The 26,414-nt window shown below is 36.7% G+C and overlaps 1 protein-coding gene and 1 pseudogene across 2 annotated transcripts in view; both read left to right on the plus strand.

The window, feature by feature from the left end:
- Nucleotides 1-12,970: 12,970 nt before the first annotated feature.
- Nucleotides 12,971-14,550, plus strand: LOC141495256 (elongation factor 1-alpha 1 pseudogene; annotated as a pseudogene).
- Nucleotides 14,551-21,043: 6,493 nt separating this feature from the next.
- CIITA (class II major histocompatibility complex transactivator) overlaps nt 21,044-26,414 on the plus strand; it is a 97,543-nt gene continuing 92,172 nt past the window's right edge. For both annotated transcript variants that reach the window (XM_074196395.1, XM_074196396.1), the window contains exon 1: nt 21,044-21,414. In XM_074196395.1, the coding sequence (XP_074052496.1) occupies nt 21,120-21,414 (295 nt within the window). In that variant the 5' untranslated portion in view covers nt 21,044-21,119. The remainder of the gene's footprint in view (nt 21,415-26,414) is intronic.

Here is a 26,414-nt window from a genome sequence, read left to right on the forward strand (position 1 = left end):
AAATTTAAATTAAAAAAATAAAAAAGATAAAAAATAAAATAAAATAAAATTAGCATTGACCAAATGAAAAAGGAAATTCAAAAGTTAACTGAAGAAAATGGTTGAAGAATAGACTTGGACAAATTGGAGGCTAATGACTCTGTGAGACATCAAAAAATCAATCAAGAGAAATCAAAAAAATGAAAAAAATAGAAGAAAATGTAAAATACCTCTTTTGAAAAACAACTGACCTGGAAAAATAGATCTAGGGGAGATAATTTAAGGAATATTGAACTTAGGGTGGGGGAGGTAAGAGACAAGATGACAGAGTAAAGGCAGGGAATCCCACGAGCTCTTCCCCAAACCAATCCAAATACCTTTAAATAATGATTCTAACCAAATTCTAGAGTGGCAGAACCCACAAAAAGAATGAGTGAAACAATTTTCCAGCCCATGACCACTTGGAAGATCTGCAGGAAGGATCTGTTGCAACAAAATTTGAAAGGACCCACAGCATAGCCCAGACCACACTGGAGTGAACTAGCTCCAGCTATCCAGGAACATATCGCAGCGTGCTTGGGTCTGGCAGTGGAGGTTTTAGATCTCTCAGTCCAGGAATAGCCAAGGAAAACTTGAGAGGCACAGGGCTCAGCACAAACCCAGCCCCCAGGGAACCAGGAGCAGGCCTAGGGACTCATCCTGAAACTGTTTCCAGAGGGTTCAGCCCATAGATGGTAAGGGGGTCAGGGGATATTGCAGAGATATTTGCTATCCCTGACACAAAACTCTGTTATTTTGTCCATAATCAGATCCAGGTCACAGTCTGGGGCCCCAGTCTCAGGAAAAGGAACAGAAGCACAACAGAGCTTACTGCCTTCAGCAGAGAAGAGACCCTCCTCCTTGCTTGGTTACAATAGTGGTTGGATACAACGAGGCAGGCAGCCTCAGAAGCTGTCATGAAAGCATTGATGTGGACCATGGCAGACTCCCACACAAACACTTCAAAGTTGTCAGCAATGTCCTCACTGTTGATATCCATGCCATAGCACCTACTTTCCTGGGCAAGCTTGGCCAGTAGATTGTTGAGGATATTGGTGGTTCTAGGCCAGCATTGTTGCATATCTATCAGGGAATGATCTCCAGGGCTTGGTGTAGACAAGCTATTGCTTGCCCAGAATGGTCCTCAAATAGATGCACAGGTACTGGAGAACTCCATCTTGATGGCACCACCTCCTGCCACAACCAAGTCATTCTTTTTTTTAATGTAAAGCAACATGGGGTAAAGTAACTTGTCCAAGGTCACACAGGTAATTATTAAGTTTCTGAGGCTGGACTTGAACTTAGGTTCTCCCAACTCCAAGGCCTGTACTTTCTCCACTGTGCCACCTAGCTGCCCCTGACCTAGCTTGGAGCTTAGCCATATCATGGCACATTTCTCAAGAAACTACCTTTGCTCCTCTTTGTCTTAATTCTTTACAGTCACAGAAATCTATTTGATCTTTGTTAACAATCAACTGTGTGGCCCTGAAGAAAGCCTGAATGATTATCTGGGGGGTGTAGGCTTTCCTCCTTGTAGGATTTCACTTACTTCAAGAATTCTGCTACCAACAAAGTCATTGAGGTGGTCCCATCATCAAATCAGCATCCTTGGTGCTGTCCACTAGAATCCTGGCATCAGGATGGAAGAATCAAGGAGCTTTAAGATGGTAGCACAATCACTGGAAATCCTCACTTTGCCCCTCCCATTGATGATGAGTTTGTCTTTTCCTCAGCATGATCTAGACAGCCTCTGCAATTATTTAGCAGACGCTGATGTTGCTGACAAGTTGAGGGATCCTTTGGGAGCTATTGTTAACCTAATATTAAGAACCTTAAAACAGAGAATTAAAGTAAATTAAAGTAAAAATGGTTAAATCCACCACCAGTTGGTAATGAAGACCATCTAAGAATGATCTTTCTAAGTTGAAGGAGAACAGAAAATGTATACAGCAACAAGGGGAGGGGAACAGAATGTATAAAACAAGAGTAGACAAAAGCCATTTTCCTTGAGGGGTAACATTTTTTGAGTTTAAGTACCAGGAGGGCAAAGTGAGTACTTGTTTTTGAAGTCTAAAGGAGGACAAGATTTCCTTTCAAATTATAAAGTGATTAAAGCCGGTTTAATTTAATTTAATTTAATTTAATTTAATAAAGCAAGGTTTAATTTTAAGGATGCAATTCTTTTTTATTTTATTTATTTTTTTAATTTTAGTTTACATTTTTATTTATTTATAATTACTAAAAAGTCTTGTAAGAGTAAATGTCCCAGGGGCGGCTAGGTGGCGTAGTGGATAAAGCACCGGCCCTAGAGTCAGGAGTACCTGGGTTCAAATCCAGTCTCAGACACTTAAAATTACCTAGCTGTGTGGCCTTGGGCAAGCCACTTAACCCCATTTGCCTTGCAAAAAAAAAAAAGGGAAGAGTAAATGTCCCTCCTCCCCCCACAAAAATAGAAAACCTCACAAGAAATAAAGTGAAAGAAAAAGAAAAAAATGTGTTTCAATCTATGTTCAGATACCATCAGCTCTGTCTCTGAAGTGGATTACATTCTTGATCACAAGTGAATCAGAGAAGTTACTTCCATATTTTCCCACAGTTGCTATTGTTGCTTGTAATTCCCTCCAATCATTTCACCCAGATATTGAAGTACAATATCAATGTTTGTGAAATTCCTGTATAAAATTGGGTCCCTGACACCCAAAGGCCAGGTGCCTTTGGGTCTGAAAATAATCAAATACTTAAGTACTTGACCTGGGGATCCAGGATATACCATAAAATTGTTTGAAGAATCACAAAGCACCCTCATCAGCCTAATTATCTTGCTGTTGGATCTTTCTGTTAAATTCCGGGACTGCCTCCCTCTTCCCCAGGTATGGCTGGAACAATAAGATAGTAAATTCCTGGAACTTGTGGGAAGTTCATGAATATGTGACTCCCCCCATCTCAGGAAATATGTTCAAACAAAGACCCTTTCTGTCTATAGGGAACACCATATTTACATATGATAAGAGGATCTTTGCTTCTGTATCCTGCCTGCTCTCAGTATTCTCCTCCCCCCCCCCCAAACACTATAAAAACCCTATCCCCTAAATACTCAAGTACTGTCTGATTTGGGTATTCCATCCCCAGGCAGTCCCCAGGAATAAAGATCTCCACATTTTTCGAACTCTAGTCTCTGTCTCACTCTTTGGGTTCAATACTACCATTTATTATATTTTCTCTCTCTCTCCTTTTATTCTGTCCCTCTTTAAAAGTATACTATGGGTCAACTGAGTGGTACAGTAGACAGAGCACCAGCCTTGTGGCCAGGAGGCCCCAAGCCCATGTCCCACCCCAGAGACCCAGCAACCACCCAGGCCCATGGTCCTGGGCAGACCACCCAATCCCACCACCTTGCAAAAAGTTAAAAAAAAAAGTGTTGTATCTGACTACCCTCTCTCATGATCTACCCTCTCCTTTATCACCTATACCTCCCCTCCCTATCCTCTTTTTCTACTTTTTCCTCTAGATTTCTATACCCTATTAAGTATGTATGTTGTTACCTATCTGAGCCATTTCCAATGAGAATGAAGGATCCCCCATTCTCCCTCACTTTCCCCCTTCCACTCTATTGCAAAAGCTTTTTCTTGATTCTTTTACATGAAGTATCTTAGCCCATTCTACCTCTCCTTTCCCTTTATCCCAGTACATTTTCTTTTCACCCATTGACTCCATTTTAACAATGTATTATACTTTCATATTCAGTTCCCTCCTGTACCTTTATATATATGCTCCTTCTAACTGCTCTATTAAATGAGAAGGTTCATATGAGTATTATCAATATCTTCTTTCCATGTAGGAATACATGCAGTTCATTATTGTTAAATCCCTCATAATTTACCCTTCTCATCCACCCTCTCTATATTTCACCTGAGTCCTGTACTTGAAGGTCAAACTTTCTGGCCAGCTCTGGCCATTTCAATAGGAACATTTGAGATTTCCCTATTTCATTGAATGTCCATCTTTTCCCCTGGAAGAGGATGTCCAGTTTTTCTGGGTAGTTGATTCTTGGTTGCATTCCAAGCTCTTTTGCCTTCCAGAACATAATATTCCAAGCCCTAAGAGCTCTTAAAGGTGGATGCTGCTAAGTCCTGTTATTCCTGACTGCAGCTCCACAATATTTGAATTGTTTCATTCTGTCTGCTTGTAATATTTTCTCTTTGACTTGGGGGTTCTGGAATTTGGCTATAATATTCCTGGTGGGGTTTTTTTTTATCTCTTTCAGGAGGAGATCAGTGGATTCTCTCAATTTCTATTTTTCCCTCTGCTTCTAGGATATCAGGGCAATTTCTCTGTAGAAATTCTTTAAAAATAAAGTCAAGGCTCTTTTCTTGATCATGACTTTCAGGTAGCTCAATAATTTCTAAATTATCTCTTCTGTATCTGTTTTCCAGGTCAGTTGTTTTTTCAATGAGATATTTCACATTTTCTTCTAGTTTTTCATTCTTTTGGTATTGTTTCTTGATTCCTCACAAAGTCATCAGCTTCCTTTAGCTCTATTTCACATTTGAAGGAGTTGTTTTCTTCAGAGAGCTTTCTTATCTCATTTTCCATCTAGCCAATTCTATTTTTTTTAAGGTATTCTTCTCCTCATTAATTTTTTTGGACTGCTTTTTCCATTTGACCTAATCTGGTTTTTAATATGTTGTTTTCTTCAGAATTTTTTAGACTCTCTTTGACCAAGCTGCTGACTTGATTTTCAAGTTTTTCCTGAATCTTTCTCATTTCCCCCCCCAATTTTTTCTCTACCTCCCTTATGTGATTTTCAAAATCTTTTTTCAGCTCTGCCATAGCCTGAGCCCAACTCCTATTTTTCTTGGAGACTTAGGATACAGAAGTTTGGACTTTGTCATCTTCTGAGTTTGTGTTTTGATCCTCCATGGGACCAAAGTAATTGTCTATGGTCAGGTTTCTTTTTTTCTATTTATTCATTTCCCCTGCCTGTGCCCTGGTTTTGGGTTTCCCAAGCCTTTGAGTATTATTGGAACACTCCTGCAAGGACTTCAGTTCTTTTAAGGTCTAATGAGAGGCTCTGACTGCTCTCCTGGCCTGTGCTTTGATCTGTAGATGGCCACAAGCATACTCCTCTGCCCTGAAGTTGTGAGGAGGGTTCCTGTTCTGCTAGGGCAATATGGGAGCCCAGACTTTGATCAGGGTCTGAATATGGACAAAACACCATAGTCCTGTCCTAAGGACAGAGAAGAGACCATGACAGTCTCTCCCTCTGCTTTGCAATGAAGTGGCTGCTAGGTGGCTCTGTGAGCCTGCTTCCATTTCCTGGGATCTGCTTTGCACTGAAGGCCAAGCTGGCTCCCCACTCACTCTGGCTGAGGTTTCCCTGCTGATCTTTAAAGCTGTGCTTGGTGTTCCCTGGGTTGGCAGGTCAGGAAATGGCTTTTGGTGCCAGGAACTAGTGCTCCCAGGGACCCAGGGCACCCTGTGGGCTGCTCCTAGAAGGCTGGAGCTCCTTCGTTCTGGTGCAGTGATCCTGACTGCACTGCCACCCCCTCCAACCCATGGAGCAGAGCCTTCCCACTATCTTCCAGGTTACCTTGGGTTGGAGAGTTGCCTCAATGGATCTTTCTGTGGCTTCCATCTCTCAAAAATTTAGTTAGAGTCATAATTGTAAGGTTTTTGAAACATTTTAGAAGAACTCCTGGGAAAGCCTGTTCTCAATCCTCCATCTTGGCTCCACCCCCCCACACCTCCCACCCCCATCAAGGATACAGTTCTTTTCTGAATTAAAGGGAGCAGGATAAGTCTTCCTTTCAAAGTATAGGAAGGACACATATTTCATTCCTCACAATAGCTAAGAAACATCAACCTTTGACCAGGAATAATTATAAAAACTTATAGTAATTATTATACTTTGACCCCTTCTATCCTCTCCTTCAGGAGGATAATAGGTGTGCACATCATCTTGGACTTCAAATAGGGAGCCCTCTGGTAGTCTGTTCATGTCCCCACTCTGAAAGCCTCCAGTGACCCACCTGATAGAATGATTTTTTTTTCAAATTAAAACATTAAAAAAGGGATTGTACTGGGACAGGAGAATGAATGTTTGTCTTTCATTTTTGACCAGGTATGAATCAGGATGACTGGAGATGGCCCTGGATGCAAGGTCTTCAGGGTTAAGTTACTTGCCCAAGGTCACACAACTAGTAAGAGTCAAGTGCTTGAGGCTGGATTTGAATTCCTGCCCTCCTGACTCTAAGGTCAGTGCTCTATCCACTGTGTCACCTAGCTACCCAGGACAGAAGAAAGGGAGAAGTAGAATGGGTAAATTACATCACATGAAAAAGCACAAAGGACCTCTTCCAGGGAAAGAAGGGAGGGGATGAGAACTGTTTGAATTTTATTTTCAATCAGATTTGGCTCAAAGAAGGATTAACAAGTACACTCAGCAGGGTTTAGAAATTTAACTTACCCTTCAGGCATTAGGAAGGGGAAAGGGGATGAAGAGAAGGAGGGGCTGATAGAAGTGGGGTAGATTGAGGAAGGCAGTATTCACAAGCAAAACACTGGTGAGGAGAGATGTGGTGAATGGAGAAAGAAAAGTATAAAGGAAGAAAGATAGGATGGAAGGCAATAAAGAGGTAGTAGTTAAAATTGTGAATGTGAATGGGATGAATTCTCCCATAAAAGGGAGGGTGGATAGCATAATGGATTAAAAACTAGAATACAACATCTTCAAGAAACACTTTAAAGCATAGAGAAACACAGAGTAAAGATAAAAGGTTAGACTAGAATAGAATATGTTTCAGCTGAAGTGAAAAAAAGCAGGAGTAGCAATCCTTGTCTCATACAAAGCAAAAGCAAAAATAGATCACATTAAAAGGAATAGGGAAGGAAACTACATCTTCCTCAAAGTTACCATAGGCAATGAAGTAATACCAATATAAAATATATATGGACCAAGTGGTATAGCATCCATATTCTTAGAGAAGAAGCTAAATGAATTACAGGTAGACATAGATTAATATTGAACCAACTATACTAGTGGACAGCCTCAATATCCCTCTCTCAAGAATTAAAAAAAATCTAATGACAAAATAAACAAGAAGGAAGTGAAGGAGGTGAATAGAATTTTAGAAAAGTTAGTAGAATGGGAATAGAAAGGAATATACCTTTTTCTCAGCAGTACATGGCACCTAAACAAAAGTTAATCATGATTTTGGCATGAAAACCTCACAATAAAATGAAAAAAGGCAGAAATATAGACAAAGTGAAAACAAAATTCTCATTCTTTGCAGATCATATAATGATGTACTTAGAGAATCCTAGAACATCATGAAAAAACTACTTGAAACAATTAGCAACTTTAGCAAAGTGACAAGATAAAAAATAAACCCACATAAAACATCAACACTTCTATATATTACCAGCAAAGCATAGCAGCAAGAGATAGAAAGAGAAATCCCATTTAAAGTAACTGTAGATAATTTAAAATACTTGGGATTCTACCTACCAAAATAAACTCAGGAACTCTGAAAACAATTACAAACCACTTTTCACACAAATGAATACTGTACCCTAGTATATGATAAACCCAACATCCTAGCTGGGACAAGAATTAACTTTTTGACAAAAAACTGTTGGGAAAAGCAGAAAGCTGAAAAAAACTCAGGTGCTAGCTGGGTGTGATAGCTGACCTTGGAGTACAAAAGATCTGACTTCAAATGTAACCTCAGATACTTAGTAACTAGGTGACCCTGGGCAAGTTATTTCAACCACTTGAACACAAATTTTTGTTTCCCATTTGTCAGACAGTGAGAACTATACACCCAAACCATTTCCCCTTTTGTTTTGTCTACCAAGAGAATATTGGACTTGATGCATAATTATCTGTGTTCAGATACTTATTCTGCTCTCTGTGACACTTCTGTGACAAGTACCTTAACTTTTCTGAGTCTCATTTTATCAAAAGGCTAGGGAAGGTATAGATTCCAAATGAGTTATTTAAAATGCTAAATGATGATGCTATAAAAATAACATACTCAGTATAGCAGTATAGTTGGAAAACTCAACAGTGGACACCAGCATGGGAAAGATCAGTTTATTTCCCAATCCTAAAGATCAATGCTAAAAAGTGTTCATATTACTGAACAATTGCACACACCAGCCTGGTCATACTTAAGATTCTAGGAATTAAACTTCAGCAATATGTGAAATAAGAATTTTCAGAAAAGCAGACTAGATTTTTGAAGAGTCAGAGGAACTAGAGCTCAAACTGCCAACAATTGTTGAATTATGGAGAAAACAAGGGAATTTCAGAAAAGCATCTACTTCTGCTACAATGGCTATACTAAAACTTTGGACTGTGGATCACAACAAAATGTGGCAAATCTTCAAAGATGAAAATACCATATCATCTTACTTTGCTCTCTTTGTTTAAGATGGAAAAAGAAATAAGATAAGGCTATATCACCTTAGTTATTTAACTTTTATGCAGATTACATGAATCAAAATGCCAGAGTCAAAAGCTGGTATTAAGGTTTCCAGGAAAAATATCAACACTCTCAAATATGCAGATGATATTACTGATAGGAGAAAGTAAAGAAGAATTTAGAAATCTCTTGATGAGGGTACAGGAAGAGAGTATAAAAACTGGCTAAGATCAAGGCAAACAAGAGAAGAAATGGAAATGATGTTTTATATATATATATATAAATATATATATTATATATAAATATAAATATATAAATATATATATAAATATATATATATATATATTCCCCCTGGGCACAAAGATCACTGCAGATAAGATAGTGTATGCAGTCACAAAATTAAAAGATGTTTGTTCCTTGGAAGGAAAGCTATGGCAAGCCAGCTCACTAAGAAAAGCCAGCTCACTAAAAAGCAGAGACATCACCTTACTAGTAAAGATCTGTAGAATCAAAGCTATATTTTTTTCCCAGAAGCAATTTATGACCATGAGAGTTGGACTACAAGGAAAGCTGAGAGCCACAAAATTGTGATGCTAGAAAAGGCTTTTGTGAGTACCTTGAGTAACTAGGGGGTCAAATTAGTCAATACTTAAAGAAATTAATTCAAGTTATTCTCTGGAAAATCAAATTCTTAAAGTTGAACCTTAAATATTTTTGGCTACATAATGAGAAGAAAGGACTCATTGAAAAAGATCCTGATATTGGAGAAGTAAAAGGGAAGAGGACAGTAGATGAGATGAATGAGAGTGTCATGGAAACAATGAACATGAACTTGGACAGACTTTAAGAGTTAATGGAGATTAGAAAGACCTGGTGTGCTATGGTTCATGGGGTCATGAAGAGTCTGAATGACTGTAAAAATTGGAGTAGGAGTGGGGTCATACATACTATCATATGATCTCTGAAATTTCTTTCAACTCTAAATCTTATGATTCTACTGCTGCATCCAAAATTCATCCTGGTGGACATCTGGGAACAAATCCAGATCAAATCATGTTCTCCATTATTAGTAAACTACTTTTTAGGACTCTGTTGAAATCTCATAAATTCAGTATGGCCACTTGTCAGACATATCATAATTCTATAGATATGAAATAACAGATTATTGACATATAACTGGTCATTACATTATATTGTTGCATAGATGAATTTTAGCTGATTATTATATTGTTATAGGATAAATAATAATAATAATAATAATAATAATAATAATAATAGCTATAATCTTGGGGGGTAGACCTATGTGCTTTTATTGATGATGGGAACTTCCAGTGAGGAAACTCCCTCTATTAATTCATATAAATATCTGCTCTACAATAGAGGCTTGCTGTGCTACTGAAAGAGTAACTAAGATCACACAGCTAGCATATTATAGAAGCCAGATCTGATCCCAGTTTCTCAACAGGGTCTGAACTAGGCTTTGACTTCCTTCATTCCCTGAATAGAGCTCTCAACTAACATTCATAAGTCATTAGCCAAAAATAGAGGCCAGAAAAAAATTCAGGTGCCCATTGGGGAAAATCCAGGAGTGAAAGTCAACAAGTTATACCTGCCTCCAGTGGCCAAGACGACTCAGAGGCTGTACTGTCTCACTCGATAAGCCAGAAATCCATGGACACCTCCTACAAAAAGGTGGTGGGAGGGAAGAAATGACAACAGATTTTATTTCAAGCTATTCTCTAATTGTGCAAGTAACAGTATAAAAATTTGGGAGAAACAGACCTATAGGACCTGGTAAGATGTTTATGACTGGTGAAAAGCTGACTTTGAACTTGGGATCTGAGTTTCCATACAAACTGGAGCCCTTGATTGAGCTATTGCTCCCCCATCCTCCTAAAGAAAACACTCTTTTCCCCTCCCCTTTTCTACCCAAGGGGAGAAGAATCTGTCTTTCAAACTGCTTTTCTATCCTGCAATAGAGCAGCTCAAGTCAAGTCAATACCATAGAAGTTGAGAAAGCAGCAGAGATGATTCTGTTGATAATTTCTGAATGATGTTAAGTAGGGGGAGGCAAGCAATAATTCTCCAGGGGTCAAGCAAGAGGCTTAAGAAGGAGCTAGGGAGAGGTAAATGACACATTTTGTTTTTCATCTTGTAGGAGGTTGTGGTAGTAGATAAGTAGAAGTTGATCTATACTCATGAATACAGTCTATAGATTTGATAATATGGTTTTCTTAGCCTGCTCTAAGAAGTCAACCTCTCCTGTCTCAAGGACTGGAAGATGAACTTTTCTTGATTCCTACTCTCCATACTGTAGAATTTTAAAAATGGAAGAGACCAATCATCATTGATCTAGCCATCTTATTTCACAGAGAAGGAACTTGAGACCTAAAGATGCAAAGTGATTTGTCCAAAGTCATGAAACAAGCTTATGACAGAGCTGGGACTAAACTCTAATATTCTAATTCCCAATCCAATACTTCCCCAATGCCTATATATCATATGGTTGTTAATATAAGCCACATTCTTCCCCCAAATCTGACTGGTATAAAACTTGAGTGTATTTTATAATGATGCTCTCAGTTTTATTAGTTTTTAATCATTTTTGCTTTTGAAAAGAGTAAGGATGAAAATAAGTAAAGTATTTACTTCAATTGAAAGGAAAAAACTACATAGGAAATAAATACCCTACAGGTTACTTGTGAGGTAGTGGAGAGAGTCAGTCTCCAAGTCATGAAGACCTGTGTTCAAGTTCTCCTCTGAAATATTCTTGCTGAGTCATAATCTTTTGATGTCCCAATAATTCCATGCTCCTATCAATCTGTTTTGAAATAGGGTTCTCCTTATACTACTACTAATAACTAGCATTTATTAAGAACTTGCTAAGGGCCAGACATTATGCTAAACACTTTATAAATATATCATCTGATCCTCACAACACTGGGAGGTAGGGGCTATTATTATTCCCATTTTACAGAGGAGACAACTGAAGGAAATAGGCCCAAGGTCACAGTGCTAACATTTGTCTGAGGCTGAATTTGAGAGCAGATCTTCCTGTCTCTAGTCTCAGTATCGAATACACTATACCACCTAGGGACTATCAATGAATCACAAGTCCAAAAATTTTTTTTCACAATAAGCTGTTTTTTTCCCTCCTCTCAAAAGGGTATCATTCTGGGATTCCATCTATGTTTGGATCAACATAGTATGTATCTCTGATAAAGGAGCTAAAGTGCCTCATGTGAGATCTTTCTAGAATCCACTACTGAGTATTATCTGTAGTGTAACTTTACTTAAGTTCACCTCTCAGGGTCTGAGTTTCTTTATCTATAGAATATGAGATTTGGACCTTTCCACTCCAAGGTTCTACTTAATTTCACCACTCTTGCCCTAGACAGTGAACGCAATGAAATAGAGAATGGAATTACATTTATATTTGTATAGCCTCCTTTTACCTAGAACATTATAGAAGCTGAATAAATGTTTGTTAAATACATTCCAGTTCAGTAACATTAGCTTGCTTGATGGTCTTCCTACACCAATCTCCCAACTCAAGAAGTTGGTATGTTCATTTCACTGTTTGTCCCCCATGCTTCTCTCCCTTCCAATCTCTACCTTCTTGCTTCTATGTTTTTCTTCAAGTCTTAGCTAACAACTCACCTTTTTCAAGAAACCTTTTCCAGTCCTCCTGAATCTTAGCACTTTACTCTGAGATCAATCCAATTTATTCTGTATATATCCTATTTGTTCAAAATTGTATACATGCTTTCTTTCCCATTAAACTAGAGCTCCTTGACAGCAGAGATTGTCTTGTACTGTTTTTTTACCTAGTGCTCAACATAGTGCCTGGCACATAGTAGACTCTTTTTTAATTCTTGTTTCATGAATACTTCATCCTTGTAGACTTGAAATTAATTAAACTGAAAAATCTTCAGGGGGTATATGCCTGACAGGGACTACCAAAATGATATGTATGAGTGCAGGAAACATTTTAGAGCTTATCTTTTTTGCCTAAAAAAAAAGAAATGAAGCTTAACCTAATAAATGAATTGACACTGGTATGCTCACTCAATTCATAAATCAGACATTCATTGTGACAGAAATGGTGTGAGAGGTATCCTGAGAGAAAAGTAATAATTTCATAGTGTAGATGAATGCATTGATAGTGATGCCCATACTTGTTTATTCACTTTCAAGGAGAAATTTTGTGGTTCATATGCATGCAGGTAAATGGTCCTAGAGATTATATTATAAATTTTTCACAAAACTAATTTTCACAAGATGAACAAATAGTTTTAAAAGATTCCTACAAAGAAATGAAGTGAACTTAAGTGAATAAGAAAATGGAAGAATGACAATTTTACTCCTAATACAAGCTCTTAGTGAAATTATGAGGTAATAACAATACTGCTCTATCCTGATCTGACAAAGTCTCTTATCAAGAGAATTCTTCAAAATCTGAATTTGCATCCACTCTCATTAACAATTACCCTCCCACTTTTTTTGCAATGGGTTTGCCACCAGAACAGAGCAGGTGTTGTGAAAACCATCGCTAAACCTCCACAAAAATGGGCAAGGAAAAGACTCACATTAACATTGTCATCATTGGACACGTAGACTCTGGCAAGTCCACTACTACTGGCCACCTCATCTATAAATGTGGTGGAATAGATAAAAGAACCATTGAGAAATTCAAGAAGGAGGCTTCTGAGATGGGAAAGGGCTCCTTCAAATACACCTGGGTCTTGGATAAGCTGAAGGCTGAACATGAATGTGGTATCACTATTGATCTCTCCCTGTGGAAATTTGAGACCAGCAAGTATTACATGACCATTATCAATGCTTCAGGACACAGAGACTTTATCAAGAACATGATTACAGGCACATCTCAGGCTGACTGTGCTGTCCTGATTGTTGCTGCTCATGTTGGTGAATTTGAAGCTGGTATCTCAAAGAATGGGCAGACCTGTGAGCATGACCTTCTGGCCTACACACTAGGTGTAAAACAACTGATTTTTGGTGTAAACAAAATGGATTCCACTGAGCCCCCCACAGCCAGAAGAGATATGAAGAGGGCTTTGTGCCAGTTTCAGATTGGAATGGTGACAATATTCTGGAACCAAGCTCTAATATGCCTTGGTTCAAGGGATGAAAAGCCACTCAAGGATGGTAACGTTAATGGAACTACACTGCCTTGGATTGCATCCTGCCTCCAACTCGTCCAATTGACAAGCCCCTCCATCTACCCCTCCAAGATGTCTACAATATTGGCAGTATTGGTACTGTACCTGTTGTCAGAGTGGAAACTGGTGTTCTAAAACCAGGAATTGTGGTCACCTTTGCCCCAATCAATGTTACAACTGAAGTAAAGTCTGTTTAAATGCACCATGAGGCTTTGAGCAAAGCTCTGCCTGGGGATAATATTGGTTTCAATGTCAAGAATGTGTCTGTCAAAGATGTACGCCATGGTAATGTGGCTGGTGGTAGCAGGAAATACCCACCTATAGAAGCTGCTGGCTTCACTGCACAGGTCATTATCCTGAATCATCCAGGCCAAATCAGTGCTGGCCATGCACCTGTTCTGGATTGTCACACTGCTCACATTGCTTGCAAGTTTGCTGAACTGAAGGAGATTGATCATCATTCTGGTAAGAAGCTGGAAGATGGCCCTAAATTCCTGAAATCTGGTGATGCTGCCATTGTTGACATGGTACCAGGCAAGCCCGTGTGTGTGTGGAGAGCTTCTCTGATTATCCTCCTCTAGGTCGTTTTGCTATCTGTGATATGAGGCAGACTGTTGCCAGTTGGTGTCAGCAAGGCAGTTGGCTAGAAGGCTGCTGGAGCTGGCAAGGTCACAAAATCTGCCCAGAAGGCCCAGAAGGCTAAATGAATATTCTGTACAATACCTGCTACCCCAGTCTTAACCAGTGGTGGAAGAACAGTCTCAGAACTGTTTGTCTCACTTGGCCATTTAAGTTTAATAGTAAAAGACTGGTTAATGATTACAATGCATCGTAAAAGCTTCAGGAGGAAAGGAATGTTTTTGTGGACCATTTGTTTTATGGCAGTTTTAAGTTATTAGTTTTTAAAATCAGTAATTTTTAAAAGGAAATGACCAAAAATCTGTCAAAGAATTTTGAGACCATTAAAACAGTTTAATGCTAAACCTGTGTGTTCTTTGGGTCAACAATTATAGAATTTGGGGTGGAAAGGATTTATTTAGTAACCAAGCACAAATAATTCTGTTGGCCACAGAATCTTTGCTATAATTTTTGGGCATAAAAATACTAATGATGGCAAGTGAACTCTTACTTGGCATAAAAATTTTTGTTTTAAAAAATATTTAAATTGGACAAAGCTTATAGAAATTGTTACCTGACCTGTTAGGGATTTACTTTAGCCTCTTAAACAAAATAATGGTATTCCTTTTTTTAAGGTTGAGGGGGGAAGTGCTATAGAATTTCAATGCCCTTCCAGAGCCTTTGGCTTGGTAACATTACTTTTTCTAGCTAGACAATCTCATCTAAACACCAGCAAGTCATCTGGTTAAGGCTATAAATATACACACACACACACACACACACACACACACACATATATAAAGTTAGATGGATTTTTAAGGAAATTGGCACTGCCTTGAGATTCTTTTTGATAATTTTCCATCTATTTGAGATAAATTCACTTGTATTGAATTAAATTCATTATTTGGAGTTTTCCATTACTTTTTAAATTTTGATTGTGCCAAATGTATATAATGCTGTCTAGGATGGTAAAAGGTAATTTAGTGAATTAAGTTAAAGCTATGAATGGTGCCACTAGCAGAAAACTGCCATGTTAACTACTTTGTTCATGCAACGTGGTATAATTCTTGTTTAGTATGTGATATAGTAATAAAGTTCCCAACTTATAAGATTTAAAAAAAACCATTACCCTCCCCCAAGCAGATACTGTGTTTTGGAATGCTAGCTAATGATAGTTTGAAGTTACCACAATTACATGACACTTTAAAAACTCAGTTTTTGTGGCAAAAAACAGTATATCAGCTATAAAAACCCTCTTTTCTGCATACTTAGAAACCTGGAAATAGAATTTTAACCAGTTTAAAAACTATCCAAATAAGATGTTTTGAATTATTTGCTAGAATTTTAAAACTCAACAAATTATGATTAGTTTGTAAGAATAGCAGTTTAATGTTTGAGAAAGATGGAAATTTTCTAGACTAATTTCAACAGAAAACTTTGCATAGCTGTTGGATGAGATTGGAAAAACTAGTATCATGATTTAGTAAGCACAGTCTACTGTGAATTTCTTCCATTTGAATTCTAAGAGATATTCTTTCAGTTGACAGTCATTGAAGACAAGTATTAAAATAAACTATACTTAGAACCAGAACTGCAGATACTTATATCACAATATGTTAAGATTTTCAAAAACAATCAGGTATGGTAGTATCTAACTATAACAATTCCTGCTATTGGGAAGATTGAGGCTAGTGGATTGCTTGGGTGTAGGAGTTTAGAGGTTTGGTAAGAATGAAACCAGTAGGACATCCATCACTAAATCCAGCACCAATATAGGGAGCCATCAGTAGTAGAAGGCTATCAGGTTGCTTTAAAAAGGGTCAACAGCACTAACTGGAAAATGGAGTATGGTAACGGTTCCATAGCAATACTCTTTGAGGTCAAGGTTCTGAGTGGCCATATGTTTTCAGGCCAAGCAAGATAAGGAAGCTCAATCTCAAAAAAAAAAAAAAAAAAGATAACAAAGCATATGCAATCATATTGCTACCACTAAAAAGAGCTTAAATTAATAATTTTAGAGGGGACAAACAGGTATTATACATTAGTAAGCAATAAATAATAAATATTTTAAAATATTTCATTCTTATCTCATGCTTTTAAATGTCTTTTGAGTATATATCTTATAATGTACATACCATACTGGTAAAAGTAGTACATGTATATATTTTGTAAATAAATAAACATATATTGGGATACATGCATACATACTCAAAAATGTATTTATAGGAATAAGTAATAAATTTTTTTTGAAGATTGCTGACCTATAGGATAGAATTCATACTTTTTATCTTACCTTTCAAGACTTTATAATCTGTCCTCAATTTATCCTTCCTACTTATCTCATAGTATTCAACCTCTACTCCACCCAAATTATCTACTCCCTGTCCTCAGAATTTACACTGACCATTCCTGTTTCATGGTCTTTGCTCATGCTATTCCTTCCTCCCCATCTCTCCATTCACTTCTTTCCCATTCCCTATCCTTTGTTTATAATGATTTCTACTGTATCCCCAAATTACCAGAAGTTTTTTTGGGATCATACTAACCTTTGGTTGTGATTGATATACTGATTTTTCTTATCCTATGAAATATATAAATGATCTTATAACCCAAACAAAATTAGCAGCTCTTTAAGTCCAGAGACCATAGAATTATGTGGATAACAGAGTTAGAAGGGACTTTAAAAGCCACATCATTCATAGATGAAATTGTAAGGCACAAAGAGGTTATAAGTGAGTTGCCTAAGGTCACACAGGTAGTAAGCAGCAGGGCTATATTTCAATCATGTGGTATGTTTTTTGTCTCCCCCCACCTGAAGCATGATAAACTGAATAGATACTCAACATCAAATTGAAACCAACCTATTTGCAACAAGGATTAGTTCACAGTTACTACAAAAACCAATTGCAGGAGTGGCTAGGTGGTGCAGTGGATAAAGCACCGGCCCTGGAGTCAGGAGTACCTGGGTTCAAATCCGGTCTCAGACATTTAATATTTACCTAGCTGTGTGGCCTTGGGCAAGCCACTTAACCCCATTTGCCTTGCAAAAACCTAAAAAAAATTGCAACCGCAATAACTTAGAGGATTGTTATATCTTTTCAATTTCAATATTTCAGAAAGCAATATATCTAGATATTTGTCAATGGGAGATTTCCTATCCAACCACAAGTGATAGTTATTGTTCCCAGGTCATATCCTGTTACTAAAAATTGACATTAGAATTCTTTGAGCTTCAAGTAGAAAATGAGATATACATTATGTGGGAATTTGTTTTGTTTGATTCTGTCAATCATTAAACACTCCCTATTTTCTAGGTATTTTTATTACAGGATTTTTGCAGTCGGAGGAAGGGTGCTTTTCAATTGAGAGAGAGGTGGAAGGAAGAAAAAGAAAGAAAAAAGAAAGAAGGAAAGAAAGAAGGAAAGAAAGAAAGAGAGAGGGAGGGAGGGAGGAAGGAAGGAAGGAAGGAAGGAAGGAAGGAAGGAAGGAAGGAAGGAAGGAAGGAAGAGAGAGAGAGAAAGAAAAAGAAAGAAAGAAAGAAAGAAAGAAAGAAAGAAAGAAAGAAAGAAAGAAAGAAAGAAAGAAAGAATGAATGAATTTGAATAACATGAAGCTATAGTCAGAATAATACAAGATTTAGCAGCATCTACATTAAGGGCTCCTAGGGCTTGGAATATGATATAAGGCAAAGAGCTTGGATTATAACCAAGAATCAACCACCCAGCAAAACTAAACATCTTCTTTCAGGGGAAAAAATGGACATTCAAAAGGGGACTTTCAACATTTCCTGATGAAATGACCAGAGATGAATAGAAAATTTGATAGAGGACTCAGGTGAAACACAGAGAGGGTGGACAGGAGGGGCAAATTATGAGGGATGTAATGATGTTGAGCTGCTATTGTATTCCTTCGTAAGAAGGTGATACTGAAATCTCATGAACCTTCTTATTTATTAGCACATTTAGAAGGAGCATATAAAGACAAGGCACAGGAGGGAATTGAATTAAAAAGGTAGAGTTAATGGGAGAGAAATGGAAAGGAAAGGTAGAATAATGAGATAGATTATTTTACATAAAAGAGGTAAGAAAAAGTTTTTGCAGTGGAGTGGAAGAAGAGGAAGGTGTTGGGAGGGAGTGAGCCTTGTTCTCATGGGAAGTGGCTCAGAGGGGGAATAATATACACACTCAATTGGGTATAGAAATCTATCTTATCCTAGAGGAAAATAGAAGAAAGAGATGGGAGAAGGTGGTGGTGGGGAGTTGTAGGTAATGAAAGGGAGGGAGGATCATGGGAGAGGGTAGTCAGATGCAACATCTTTTTGATGAGGGATGGGGTGAAGAGAGAGAGAGAGAATAGAATGAATGGAGATGGGGGAGGAATAGGATGGAGGGAAATACAATTAGCAATAGCAATTGTAGAAAAAAATATTGAAACAATTTCTCCGATGGACTTATGATAAAGAATGCTATCCATCCCAAAGACAGAGCTGATGGTGTCTGAATTCAGACTGAAGCATAATTTTGTTCTCTTTGTTTTTCTTGAGGTTTCTCTTTCTTTCTGGGGTGGGGGGTTATGTTTACTTTTACAATATGACTATGTAGTAATGTTTTTGATGGCTAAACATTCTTAACTTATGTCAGGTAACTTGCTTTCTCAGTGTGGGATAGTGGAGTGGGAGAAAGGGAGAGAATTTGGAACTCAAGGTTTTGGAAGAAACTGTTGAAACTTATTTTTGAAAGTAACTGGAGGGAAATATTTTGTTTGTTTTTTTCAAGGCAATGGAGTTAAGTGACTTTCCCAAAGTCACACAATTAGGTAATTATTAAGTATCTGAGGTGGAATTTGAACTCAGGTCCTCCTGACTCCAGGACTGGTGATCTATCTACTGCACCACCTACCTGCCAAAGGGAAAAATATTTTAAAAATAAAATAAATTTTTAAAAAAGAGAGAGAAAGAAAAAATAAAAGGAAAGAAAAAAGAAAGAACTGAAGGATGGAGGGAAGGAAAGTTGTCATTGAAGTGTCTTTTTAATGCACAGAAGAAAAAGAAAAAGAAGACTGCAAGAAACAGAAAAGCGGAATACTGAAAATTGCATATTGAATTTATTATATACTTAAGAAGTAAAAACAAGTTGTATATAATGAGTTAAAATTTCATGTAAAATCCTCTTTTCTAGCTTGCATATGGAAAAGCTTATTTTCTTTGCTATTAAATTCAGGATAAAAACCTAAATTTATACTATCACATAAAAATTAATAATTATAAAAATTTTATTTGCAAAAAATTATAATCTTTTGTATTGATGAAATATAATTCTTCAATAAAGGACATTGTTATATGTGATTCATTCATTTACTCACAACACCCTTCAATAAATAGAAATTGCCATTCATGAGGCCCTATGGCAGGATTTTAAAGGACTTCAAAGAAAACTAATCTTAAAATATAATAATTGGAAAGCATCTCAGAGCCTGCCTGATGCAATGAATTCATTTTGCAAGTAAAAGAAGAATGAATGAATAGAGTTGGGCAGGTACTTTTGCCTATTTTCCTTGTTGCCACCACCATTCAGAAGCCAGCACAGTGACTGGGTATGTTAAATCATTCAAAAAGTATTTCTGGATCAGCTTCTCTTTAGTGGAATTTATATTTATAATCTGTTATTAATACATGATTTTCATGTATATGTGACATTTACAAAGAGTGACTTTAAAGTAATTAGACTAAAGCTAAGGAGACATTAATGATCTCATGTGTTCCCACCATCACACTGTGAAGTATGTTAGACCATAGTCTAAGGCTTGAAGATCAAAGCAGGAAAGTAGGAAAGGTAAAGTTAATGATCCTATGGGATCGAGTCCCGTTCTCTTAAAGTATTTAGTAAGATGTCAAGCTTATATTCCTAAATCACAGACCTATGTTCAAGAAGCTCTACTGGTTCAAATTTTCTCTAGGAAGATAGAGTGTTGAATAAACCAGAGTACCCCCTTCCCTCTTTTTTGAAAATTCAAAAAAAAAAACCCAAATTATACCTAAGACTTGACTGACTCAAGACATTAAGGTTTTTCTAGACCTTAAAATACCTCGTTGATGAAAGCAGATTGCTTGTGGCCTTAGAACATATTTTGTAACTTCCCATCTACCTAAGAACATGAAAGTCTTACCTTAAATGGAATTTGGCACTTTTCATAGTTGGTGAAACTTCTATACTCTTACACCCCACTATCCCAAGTTACTATACTCTACACTGCTAAATAGACAAGTTTTCATTTGAGGAAGGTGGATGCCAGATTTGAGTTCTGTATCCTATCCATACTAAAGCTGAGTAAACCTCCTTTAGCTGATTTGCATGAATTACAAATGTCTCATTGCAATCAAACACCAGACCTAAACTACCAGGGCACTACCCTGAATCAGGTTTGACCCAATACAGGCTCTGGTTAAAATCAAGAAATAGCTTACCCCAAGATGGAATAATAATACCATTAACTTTGGAAGCTTCATTTTATGGTTTACAAAATACTTTCCTCCAGTCTTGTTAAGAAGAGAGCACAAATATTATTTTCTCCATTTTTACAGATAGAAAAACTGAGACTCAAAGAGATTAAGTCAGCTTCCTAAAGTAACATAGCTACTGAGCATCAGAACTAGAACTCCAACTCATGTCTCCTATCTGCAAGTCTTGTGCTCTTTCCACTGCCCAACTGTAGCCACAGCCTGAAATCAAATGAGGAAATAATCCTCTTCATGAATAAAATGTGTGGGTTGGGTTGTCAAATTTCTCACTTCATCTTTTGAATGCTGTTGTTTGGGTGAATTCTCCTGGAGAGCAGAGATCTGAGCTCAGTGTTGAGGAGCCCTCCTTACCTTTGCATGGTCATGGACCAGTTCAAGGCTATCCTGCCCCAGGTGAGGGCACTGCTCTCCAGTGCTTGGCCTGCTCAGGTACAGGGCTTTCTGGATGGGCTTCTGGAAAAGAACCTCCTCTCCAAAGAGTACCACCATGCTCTGCTCCAAGAGTCTGATGGAGAAGCACTGGCCAGGAAAGTTTCCTTGTCCTTGTTGGAGAAGTGGGATCTGTGCATAGGAACCCTGATCCAGCGTGTGGGGCACTCTGGGAACAAGCTCCAGACTCCAAGGATGGATGGGGTCTCCTCAAGAAGCCGAGGTAATAAGCTAGAATGTCCTGAACCTAGAAAACAGTAATTATCTGTAGTTCTGGGGCTTCACTCTCTTCCTCCTCTTGCTTTCCCTGAAATGAATAACTTAAGACATTTTATAGAACTTAAGATCTAGAAAAAATCAAGAGTCATGTGTATGGTAAGCAGGGAGGAAGAAGCTTGAGGCTCCATCTTTGACCTTGAAAATGGTTTGAGACTTTGGAAGGAGGTAGAGAGTGCCTGAAATGTAGACCTTCTTATAGGTCTCTCATAAAGGTCATCTAGAGACATTCTAGAGGGAAATTGGCAGAATTATATCTTAGAGGTGGAGACTATGTCTGATGGCTAATTGAGGGAGGAGAAACTCTCCTTTTTATCCTAGGTATCCCTGATCAACCAAGGTTCTTGTGGAAGGCACAAATGGGACCTTGGAATATAGTTATGTATTAGAAGATTTTGGTGGGTGGGAAAAGTTGGACCTCTAGCAATCAACCTTCTGAGACTAAAAGGAGTTGGCCATCTCTCCATTTCTGCTCCCCACCCTTTCCTCATAAAATCTGATCTCCCTCTCTGTGTTTCATGGTTCCTGCAAGGTGAATAGTGTTTCCTCTTTGGGATGCAATCTTGACTTCTTGATCCACAAGACTCCAAAAAGTGGAACTGGATTCAAGTGTAATCTTTTGTAGGGGAAGGAGGAAGAAGAAAGAATGGGGTATACACACTCCCTGTTCCTGGGCTCACATTCTCAGGATCTCTTTGTTATATGAATTGACCTGGTGGTCTACCCAATGAGTCATCCATTTAATCTGAAAATATCTTTTGGACACCTACAATTCGTTCAGTCATAATGGGGCCTAGCCCAGTCCTAGGTACTGCAGAAATTCAAGAGAAAGAGAAGAAATGTGATCCTAATCCCTAATCCCTCAGTAACTGTTAAATCTTCTCTTCTCCAGATTGTATAATTATAATTCTTTTGACTTTTTTCCTTCCAAAGAAGTCCACTGAGTTCACCCTTCCAAATAATAAATAAGGATAGGTATAGACATAGGAGTAAACAGTACATCTGTTTCTCCAAAGTTCATAGGAGAAAAGAAATTGTCATCTCTCTATAACTGATTAGGTGATTAGGATTCTATACTCTATGGAAAGGAATATTCTACCTACTCTCTTTTTATGTCTCTTTGTCCTCCTTCAGTCTATAGCAACATCAAATGATAGTTTTCTCATGAAAGAAGAGTCTTTCCTCATGGACACTTACCTGCACAACAATCACAGCACTGTATTAGAATGCATTTTTCAACCACTCATTCAATATGGAGCTCAGCTTTTCAAAGTATAACCACAAATCATTGGTGACCCATTGGATAGTCCAGACTGTAACAGCATGCTCTTTGAAAAATAATGCTTAATCAAAGAGTTAGCTGTAACTGAGAGATTATAAAAATATCTTATGTAGATTACTGATTTTCAAAGAATTAGAAAATAATAAAATATACTTTATACCTAACCATAGGCTCACTGTAATGGAATCTTTAATGATTTGGAAAGTATTTCAGGATTGGTATTGCCTGAAAATTGATTCTAAGGAAATCAATTCTCATTGTATAGGATTGTTAAAAAAAAAAATTTTCCCTCAGTCTTTATCCTTTTTGACCTCTCTGCTGTATTTGGCATTTGTGCCCATTCTCTCCTGGACATCTTCACTTGTCTTCCAAGACCTCTTGGCACTTCTCCTTCCTCTTGAGGTGTTGCCTTCTTCTCTGTCTTCTCTGCTTCATTAAAGTGAATCTTCTTCATTCTCTCTTCTTTCCTTATCTTCTCTCCTTTTATCCTTTTAAAATACTACACTCTCCTGCTTCTTTGTCTGCTTTACTAGTACTTTATTTTCTTTCCATATGTAATGGAAATTTTGAAAAATATATTTTAATTTAAAAACATTCATTAATTTAATGTAACAGTAAAAGACAAAAAGTATATAGAAATTGAGATTTGAAAAAGTAAAAAATATTGAATATTTTACTTTAAAGGAATCCTACAATGATAATATGATGAAATATCATTATTATCATTTAAAATATTTTAACAGCATAGACTGAATTATCTTCTTTTTTTAAAATCTTCATACAAATGATGGTAGGTCTATAGAGTTTTATGCACATCTCAATCAATTTGAATGTTTATATTGCCATATATATGGGCATTATCTAAAATCAGTAATGCTTTAAATTCAATTGTTGTGTATCTACCTTCTTTATAAGCTTCTTCAAAATGTTCGGATATTTAATTGTTGTATCTTAATTTTGCACTGTTTACTTCTTTAGAAATTTCAATATTGTACAATTGAATTCAATTTTTAAAGTTGCTGGATAACCAACACATATAGTAAGTTTCTTCACTATCCACTTCATTTTCATTTTCTTTCACTGTCTTAAATAAACTTGAATCTTTTGTCTGAATGACAATGTTAAGAAGAAAGCATTTTTAAAAATAAAATATTTTATTTATTTAATCAATTATTTATTTATTTATTTCCCAGCTATATGGAACAATAATTTTCCACAATCTTTTTTTGCAAGATTTTGAATTTTATATTTTTTGCTCCTTCCTTTCCCTCCCTCCTCCCCTGACAGAAGGCAATCCAATATAGACCAAGGAATGAAGTTTTTACTGATGTAATAATAAGCCTCTTTGTTTTTTCACTGATGGAATGTTTCCATCTGAAAGATTCCTTTTTTGTCTATTTTGTTAGGGGATCTTTAAAAAAAATCTACATAATCATTGGTAATATGGTACTTAGCAGGACAGTACCTCTACAAATAAGAATAGGCAGGTATAGAATGATGAGGAAACAGTATAAAACCTTTGACCAACTTGCACTAATAATGTTAATTGAATTTTGGTTCCCATTAAATGAAATATGGCATCATTTTATAATCTGCACTAAATCAAATTCTGCAATATTCAAACTCATTCATCAAGACTGACCCATATCTATACTTTTTTGCTAGTGGTAATCTAGCATCTTTACTATCTTCTATTAGTTGATTGTATTAGTTCCAATTTGTAACATCAAACCAATGTTTCCCTTAATTTTATACCCTCAAACCCTGCCTTCTTTATCAATAATCAGTAGGTAGTCTGGAAGTGGGAGAGAAGGAAAAAAAGAGAGAAATTCTTCTTTCACATTTCTCCCCCTCCCTAATCCATCTAATGACTTCTAGATAAAGGAAGGCACAGTCAAAAGCAACAATTCAATAGCGTCTTTGACAAAGGACAAGTCCTAAAGTAGAAAGAATGGGTTTCCAGAAGGTGACCATTGTTTCCTCTTTGTTCATATCTATTTTCAGGACTTTCTACTAAGACATGAAAAATAAAATTGATAAAGTTAATCTAGTTAATAGTTAGTCTGCGGTTGCTTTGGTAGTGATGCACAATGGGAGTATGAAGAAAGGTAAAAGCATTGTTACTTCTAATATGAAAGAATGTATAGTCTTTTTAAAGGCTTTATCCTTCATATGATTAATTCCAAGATTTTAATAAAATCTATTTTCTGACAACTCCATAAACCCTGCAATGAATACTTACACTACTGTCATTAAAGAGCCTAATATTTTCCATATAGAACTAGTTAAAAAAGTGAAACCTTAATATAGAGACACATATATTTATATGTTCAGAATAAAGTAGAATTTTAGCTATGTGTGGAATTCATTGTTTATTCACTATTTCATTTTGTCATAAAGTATATGAAAATCCCATTGTATTAATGATGTTGATACTTATTTCCACTGAAAATCTTTATTATATTGTGATTTTATTTAGAATTTTAATATATATTGTATTGGATGATAGATAAATATTTTTCAATATCTTTTTAAAAGAAATTCACTGTAAATATTTGTGAAATGAATTCATTTACTGGGCACCTACTAAGTGACCAAACTCTTCCTAGGAACTGAAGGAAAGGTAAGAAAAGTTAACAGTCTAATGTTTTCCATCTTATTAAGGGAACAAAATTTAGGACAATGAGGATGAGGATGATTCTTGTTGTTTGACATGTGAAATAATAAATTCTTCAAAAGGTCAGATGATTGATACTTTACATGCTGATGGGATGGATAATAGGAGTTCAGAGGAAGGAAGATTAGTATGACCTGGTTAGTTGTGGGGCTAGTGAATACAGTGGTATAATTGGAACAGAGAAATTCTTATTGGAATTTGGAAAGAATTTTGGAAAGAAATGCTAACTTTGGAGTTGAGAACAATGTTTGAGAGACAACATAGAGCAGTGGCTAGAGTGCAGGAACTAGGGTCAGTAACAAATGGGTTGAAATTCCACAAGTTATATGACCCTGTATATAACCTTTCTGATTCAAATTTCTCCATCCATGAAGTAAGGGAACTAGACCTAAGAACTGCTAAGATCCCTTCTAGCTCTCAATCTATGATCCTATGAATACTGCTTCTGACAGTTTACTAACCCTGTGATCCCAAGTAGCCATTTTCTCTTTCTGAATCTCAAATTCCTCATCTACAAAATAGAGATAATAATAAGTTCAATGTCTACCTCACATAATTGTTGTGAAGGAAGAATTTTGTAAACTTTAAAGTGCTCTAGAAATGTTCATTATCATGATTTGTATTAGCAGAGATTTAGAGTTTAGATTCTGAATAAACAGTGGGTTTTGGTCACATGACAATATCTGTACTATGATTTCTTGTATGATTTAACAATTAATTTTTGATTCTCATCATTGACCTACAATTCAAAGTATCAAATGTTCCCATCCATTATGGAGAGAGTGAGATATTTTTTTCCATAGTAAGCATGATTGTAAGAAAAAGGGAAAGAAGTCTATGGGATATACCATTTTTGGAAAAGTTGTCCATGAACCAAAATGGGCATCTTCCATGTCTTTGACAATACTATCTTAGAATGTTTCTAAAAATCTTGTACAAGGAAAGAAAGAGTTAAAGTACCAAGGCCGTTGGAGTTACCATTGTCAGA

The sequence above is a fragment of the Macrotis lagotis genome, chromosome 8 (assembly GCF_037893015.1).
Source record: "Macrotis lagotis isolate mMagLag1 chromosome 8, bilby.v1.9.chrom.fasta, whole genome shotgun sequence".
Classification (NCBI taxonomy): Eukaryota; Metazoa; Chordata; class Mammalia; order Peramelemorphia; family Peramelidae; genus Macrotis; species Macrotis lagotis.